General features: G+C 41.1%; 1 protein-coding gene across 1 annotated transcript; it reads right to left on the bottom strand.

Annotated features, from left to right (window-relative positions):
- Window positions 1-805: 805 nt before the first annotated feature.
- On the bottom strand, window positions 806-7118 carry LOC121054426 (putative disease resistance protein RGA1). The gene is made up of 3 exons (XM_040523935.1): window positions 6946-7118; window positions 4204-6044; window positions 806-880 (listed from the first exon to the last, which is right to left on the bottom strand). Exons 1-3 carry the CDS (start codon window positions 7116-7118, stop codon window positions 828-830), a joined length of 2067 nt encoding a protein of 688 aa, XP_040379869.1. The 3' UTR covers window positions 806-827.
- Between the last annotated feature and the right edge of the window lie 321 nt (window positions 7119-7439).

Genomic DNA, 7439 nt, shown 5'->3' with positions numbered 1-7439 from the left:
AGGAACCTCAAGAGTGAAGAGTAGGTAATCGATACATATTTGACTCAGAGAAACCACACGAGTACAAACACTACGATTGCTAGCAAGTAGCAACAACATGTCCAAGTTATAGGCTCCACATTTTAAACGGAATAAGACCAAAGATGGCCAAAAGAACCACCTCCCTGCGAACCAAAGCATCAAGTTTCTGAATGTTCGAGGAGAAAATGTAACTCAACAGACAGTTCCCAGCTCTACTGTAAACTCATACATACATACATACATAGAGATAAAGCAGAGACCTTATATCCCATAAGGTACCATATTTCTAGTGTAAAATTTAATATCTGTAGTTATTTTATACCTTAAGGTATCATAATTTTGAGTGTAAATTTTAGTGACTAAAGATACTCTCTTAGACCTTGTTCGGTTGATTCGGGGTCGGACCGAAATCCTCTTGGTTTTCACCCCAGTGGGTTAAATACGGGCCTATCTAAAATTGCGTGTTCGGTTAAGCCTAGTGGGAAAAAATCCTGGCCCATCCCGACACTTTTACATTGTCTCGGCCCGAGAAGAAATCATCCCCACCGGAGACGTGGAAAAAATCCTATTCCTATTCCTAGACGCGAGAAGAGGAGAGGCGAGAAGGGAGCTGGCGGCGTGCAGCCGTCGGCGACGTAGCTTGGAGACAGGAGCTGGACGGCAACTCTCCCCTCCTCGACATGGTTGCAATTATATTCCAAATGACCGCTTTGTTGATTATATATAATGAGCTCGTCGTGCTGCTGCTCGTCCGCATCCTGTTCGTCTGCTTGTTCAAGAAGAAGATGAATTCTTGTTGGTTCAGTTCATATTGTTTGGCATAAATACTTGCCATAGTCTTTTTGTGTTAGATTGTGCTCTGCATAGTACACGAAAAGTCCTGTTATCATCAGAAAGATGAAATGAACTGACTTTGTTCAAGTATAAACTGGACAAACCTATTAATACACGCAAAGACCTGTTATCATCACAAAGATGGCCAGTTTATAGTTTGAGATGATAATAATTGGACTGACTTTGTTCAAGGAAGTGACAAGACCTGACATGGTTGTCTGGTTGTGCAGTTCTGAAGTTTGGAGTTCCGTGGTTTTACACCAAATCATGTGGGACAGCTATGTCATTTTCTAGCTTTTTCATCCTTAGTTAAACTAGCATAAAGTTGAATATATTACATCGCATATATTTAATTTGTGTGCAATCATCTCAGAAGGGGAAAAAACGTGCAACCAATCATTTTATTTCCATTTCACATTCAGCATTGGAAATTCATTTGGAATATTAATTTTTCTGTGATCAGCGGTTTTTTAGTACAATTATTGCCGAATGCTTTCTTGATTATATATATAATTCATCAAGTTAAACAGTCGTTTGAGTGTTCTTGCAATTTCTGTGTGATTATACATAATTCTTCTTCTTGATTTATAGTTTTATACTTTCTTCTAATGGCCAGGGTAATTGAAGGCAGCTACAACGACGAAAGATCGCTCTCCCCGCTGGCACTTGTCATCACCGGATGTCACCTTCTCACCTGTAAGTCGATCTCATCATTCCTGCTAGATTCTTACATGCATAGAAATCTCGCAAAGAAATTAACTTGAATTATGCTTCCGGTCGGGTTGCTGCCTTTTTGCCCTTTGATATTAAGAAATTGCGTAGCAAGTGACCTGGTGTTGAGTCAGCTCAGTTAGTTATCTCCACTTTAGATCAATTCATACCAACTTTTTTCTCGGTTTGGTTGCTACATCCAATAATTAATGTTTGTTCTTCAGAAAAGGATTACAGCGACTGATATAGGTTTCGTTTTGTTTAGTGGGTTAGAGGCCAATTAGAGCTATGATATGTGGATCATGTCATTCATTGCCGGCTAACAGATACTAGTATCAGATGCAATTTGTCACTCTTATATGAAGGTGTAGGTCATGGTTCTCATTAGAACTGAATTTTACATTCTACTACATAACACATTTTCATCATGCTACAGAACAATATGCAAATCTTAGCAGTTTAGCATCTAAATAAAAAATCAGAAATTGCAGAAGTGTCTCAAAATGTGGATCATAAGAAGTTTTGAATCTTCACATTTGAAGTTGGGAGTAGCTCAACATCCAGCTGCTGCTGCTACTACTTCACCTGCTTAGTTTAGTCCATAAAAGTTCACCATGTAGCTACCAAATATCCATCTAAAAATCTATGTATCGATTTATTGTTGTTCCTAGATTTCTCCTTGTATGCTCTTCAGGTAAAATATATCATTGTAAACTAAAGGAAACTTCTTTTGTTCTTTGCAGGGTTTCATAAGAAGGAAGTCAATATTGGTTTTGTGCAACAGCAACAGATGTTGATCTGTGAACCTTTGAATAGATATACCTTGCTGCGTGTGGCTTGTAGTATCATATCTATTAGCTCGTTGAATTCATCTCAGAAATATGTGTGTTGTTTTTACAAGCAAAACCTTGATTTGTTCCATGTCTTCTAAATATTTCCCATTATCTAAAAAAATGTCTTGTAAATATTTCTAAAATACTCGCAACAGATTTCAGAAATATGAGTGATGCTTTTAGCTTTTTGAATGCATGAAGTATTTTCTGTCATGTGTCATCTAACCATGCAAATATATAATGTACTGCTTCACTGCATTATACTTGGTACAACAAATCCCTGCCAAAACCGAACAGGGAGTTCCAAGGGAGGGATTAGGAGAACGCAAGGGATGCAAACCCCATAGGAATTTAGTGACATAGCAGGAATTCACTCAATCTCTTCCTGGCTATATTCCCCTTAAGGGATTAAATCCCTAGAAACCGAACAAGGCTTTAAGGAGTTCTAATCCCTATATAATATATAAATTAGGAATGTGAGAGACAAGCTGCCAGCCTTCCCACACTCCTGTCTCATAACGCTTAGCCAAATCAGGGCAGCCACGAATGGTCAATCTCTTGAGACTAGGAAGTTGTTTTATGGATTCGGGCAGACGTTGAATGGCAGAACAACGCCGGACATCAAGTGAGCGAAGCGCAGAGAGTTTTCCGATGCGCTCTGGCAGTGCAGTCAATGCAGGACATCCTATCAAACTGAGATCCCCAAGGGAAGTGAGGTGCTGAATCTCCTCAGCCAGCTGTTCCAGATTATCGCAATCCATGAGGGACGTAATGCGGCCTATCGATTGAGGGAGGCTGTCTACCATTGGAGTCTGCCTGATAGCTCCGAGCCATTCAGGCAGCATGCCAAAAGCCGCTGGAGCTGGAGGGAGGTGAGGCTTCGCATGCTCAAATGTAATTGTGTGAGGTCCTCGCTGCCTTCAATATGCAAGCTCTGCAGTGCATCAAGGTACTGCAGGAATTCCCAACCACATGATAATCCCGTCATATTAATTACATACAGATTCTTCAGTCGGGGCATCGCTGACTGCACACTGCTGCGGGGTGAAGATTCGTCGGAAGCAGATGGGAAAGATAGCAGCTGCTCGTTGCCCCCTGTTACATCCAGATTCTCCAAAGATGACGGGAAGTGGGGCACCACATCCAACTTCGGACAGTGTCGTATCCATATGGTGGAAAGGACAGGGAAACAGTATGATGCCTGCAATTCATCCTCCCTGATTTCATGAAATCAGTGGTCGTGCTCAAGGGGTTGTTTAGATGGGGCTAAAGTTTTTAGCCCCATGTCACATCGGATGTTTGGACACTAATTTAAAGTATTAAATATAGATCAATAAAAAAACTAATTTCATAAATGAGTGATAACCCACGAGAAAAATTTATTAAGCCTAATTAATCTATAATTAGAGCATGTTTACTGTAGCATCACATAGGCTAATCATGAATTAATTAGGCTCAATAGATTCGTCTCTACCACATCCAACAACAAACAAGCCCAACTTTCTTAAACGAATCAGTTGTCTGAAACCTGATGGCATGCCACTTAGTTTTCTGCAGTCCTCTATATTCAAAACTGCTAGCCTTCCCAAGTTTATTATACCTTTAGGCAACTCAACGAGCTTAGTGCATCCTTCAAGTTCTATACATTCTAGAGTATCAATTAAAGTAACCCATTGAGGTAACGTGGTAATCGCAGTTCTAGAAAGATTAAGGGTACGCAATACAGGGCAGGCAAATGTGCTTGGCAGGTCTTGCAAGAGGTTGCAATCAGCTAAGTTTAATATCTGCAGGTTGTTGAACTCACCACAGGGTTTAGACGGTAGTTTTCGCAGAGCTGAACACGATGTAATATGAAGCATCCTTAGGTTCTCAATTTTGCCTATTGAAGCCGGTATGCCTTGAAGGTTGTCACAGCAATCTATTTTCAAGGATTGAAGATCTTGACAATCACCAATGGACTGAGGCAAACCCTCAAGATCATCAACTATATCCAGCTCTAGAGTTCTTAGCTTCTTAAGCTTGCCAATACACTCAGGTAACATCACAAATCCATTGTATCTAATAAAATGAAGTGACTGCAAGTTCCAACAGCCTGAGATTGCTTCTGGAATTTTTTTGCATTCAACATTGCAGATTTCAAGATATCCAAGATATTCAAACTTCAATAAGAATGGTGGAAAAGGAGTCAAGTTTTTACTGTCCAAAACTACACTGCGGACATAGCAACTCTTCTTAACTGGTTTATCAAATGATATGTTACCATCAGACATATATAGAGCACGAACCTTGTCAAGTAAGCCCCTCTTAACCTTCTCAGTTTCTGATGTCAAAGACAAATATCTACATGTGTGTGTTTGATTTGTAATCATATTCCTTGCTAGAGATGTCACCACTTTATTATTTTCACAATATTGAGCACGATCATGAATCAGGTCATGCATCTTGTAGACAGATATAAAATCAAAGCTTTCTTCTGTATCTCGAAGAAAGAACCCAGCTTTCACAAGAGAATCGAAATATTCACTTGCGATATCTTCTGGGTGCTCTTCCTTCATTGGCATGATGAATCCATGTGCCATCCATTGTGCAGCCAAGTGGTCTTTGTTGATCAAACAGCCTTTTGGAAATATGGAGCAGAATGTAAAGCACTGCTTTAGTTCATCTGCCAAGTGAATGTAACTCAATTTTAAGGATGCAAACACTCTGTCAGTTATACTCTCAACATTCCACAATTCACTCCCTCTTATGGCTCTCCAAGTGCCTATCTCCGTCTTTTCACGGAGGACACCTGCAATAGTTCTGATTGCTAGTGGTACCCCACCACATCTCTTCAAAATATCTTTTCCGACCTGTGTAAAATCTGATCCCAAATCATTCTCCACCAACCCAGAACTCTTTAGGAACAAGCTCCAACTGTCAGAATCTGATAAAAACACCAAGTCGTGTATATGTTTGCATTCTACTGCTTCTGCAACCTTTTGATCACGAGTAGTTAGCAAAATCCTGCTTCCAGGTGAACGATCCTGTAGATGCACCATGAATTGTCCCCACTCATACCTATCCGTGTGCCAAGCGTCGAGAACAAGAAGGAACTTATTACCAGATAACTCTTCGGAAATTTCCAGGACCATCTGCTGCTGGGGTTGATAATCTGGCTTTTTGCCAGTGATAGTTTCATATAGCTTGCCGATGAGCTTTTGCACATCAAACTCTTCCGACACATGGACCCAGAAAATTCTATTTTTAAATAGTTCCTTTATCTCATAGACATGGCAAATATGTTTTGCCATAGTAGTTTTGCCAGACCCACCTAGCCCGACGATAGAAACTATCCAAAAATTCTCTTCCTCATTAGAGTCTAGAAGCTTAGATACAATTTTATCCTTCTCCCGATCCCTGATAGCTATTTTTGACTCTTCAACGTTGCTCAACATGGACGCCTCCCCAATTATCTTGTTACTCTTCTGCATAGGATGATCCACTTGTAAATTATTGCGTATGGCATTGGCATCCCTTCTTTGCCCCAAAATATCATTATATTCCGCCTTGATATCCTTGATCCTATGGGCCATCTTGCCGCGGAACACAAAGGATTTTGGTTTTTCACGTAACCTGTCAAATATACCATGCTTGTCACCATTAGGCCTGCTATTGGGGCGGGTTCAAATGGATATAATGGGTTGGATTGTTATTTGGATTTTGTTTGGAAGGGTTGGAATGGGTTTTAGTGGCCTTTGGATTGGATTGGACTGGATTTACATAGATGGCGGGTTGGTTGGGGTTGGAATGGGTACAAAATTTTCAGGTTGAAATGGATTCGATCCATGGATTGCCCCCAACCCCTCATACGTGGTCTCCTGGTCCTCGCTTGCGAGTTGTGACTAGTCGATGTGGCAAAGCCATGGAGGCTGATGCATTCATCGCCTGTTCTAGCCCTCCTCTCCTCCTCGTCCATATCTCTTCCACCAGCTGCCCATCTCCACCTTCCTCCTAATTTCCTCCACCCCAAGCTCCATGCTCTAGGTCACCACTAATGGAAGCAACAACTCCCTCCGCTGGCTCTCCACGATGAGATGTTGGGACCTTCTCTTCCAGGTGTCGGTGGCGCAACTCCGTTCATGATGCTTGACTGCTCAGTACCTTCATCTTACTATTCTCCTCCCTAAGTTTTTTTGATCGGTTGCTGACGGTGGCTAGAGAGTTGAGACTGGAAGCCTGCATGTGGTATGGTTTCAACCCACGGATTGAAAATGGTTTTGAGTCCATTTGAGAAGAACGGGTTGAATTAGATCGGTCTGAAATCTTGCGTGAGTTGGTTCGGTTTGGATCATAGATGTGGCAAATTGGGTTAGGTTGGATTGATTTGTTAATTCTAAAAAGCATGGGGTGGGTTGGATTTGGACTGGACTCCAACCCGTTGGCAGGTTAGTCACCATCCCTCTGCATCTTGTGTTTCTCAGATTCTAGTTGGACTTCGTGGAGTAGATCATCAATATCATCAGCAACATTCTTCAATTTAATCAAGCAGCGGAACTGCGGGTCACACTCTATTGATCCATCACGAACTGTTGACAGCCAGCTTGTAATTTCACCATGTATATCATGGAGCTCAGATAGGTCTTTGTCCACACAAGCCATGGCAGCAAACTCGCTGCCTATCAGTGAAATTAGCTTGTTGCCTGCAACCTTCAACAACCCAGATGCTACAGCAGCTTCCATTCCACTCGTATTTCAAACAATCTTGCCGAATGCCGAACAACCGTGCACAATATGAACAAGCCCCTCTGCAGTTCAGACAAAACCAATTCAATGCCAGAGATATTTAAATTGCATTCAACAATTAGTATCTAAATTACATTGTGAATTAGAATGAGCGGTCAATATATCTTATTTTTATATTTGAACCCAAACGGTTGGAGAGATTAGTATCGAAAATTAAATGAAAAATGAAACATTCACTAGGCATACTAAAGAGAGAGCAACAAATTCTAGCTTCAAAAAAAGAGAGAGCAACAAATTGATCTTAGGAACTGTAAGCTG

This window comes from Oryza brachyantha, chromosome 5 (assembly GCF_000231095.2).
Source record: "Oryza brachyantha chromosome 5, ObraRS2, whole genome shotgun sequence".
In the NCBI taxonomy this organism is placed as follows: Eukaryota; Viridiplantae; Streptophyta; class Magnoliopsida; order Poales; family Poaceae; genus Oryza; species Oryza brachyantha.
Note: the sequence above shows the minus strand (reverse complement) of the source record. Positions and strands in the feature narration are given on the sequence as shown.

Coding starts and splice junctions, on each gene's coding strand:
- LOC121054426 (XM_040523935.1), bottom strand. CDS start 7,118: ATGGAAGCTGCTGTAGCATCTGGGTTGTTGAAGGTTGCAGGCAACAAG. Junction 6,045..6,945: donor GTTCGTGATGGATCAATAGA/GTGTGACCCGCA, acceptor CCCCAATAGCAG/GCCTAATGGTGACAAGCATG. Junction 881..4,203: donor ACTACCGTCTAAACCCTGTG/GTGAGTTCAACA, acceptor TGTACTATGCAG/AGCACAATCTAACACAAAAA.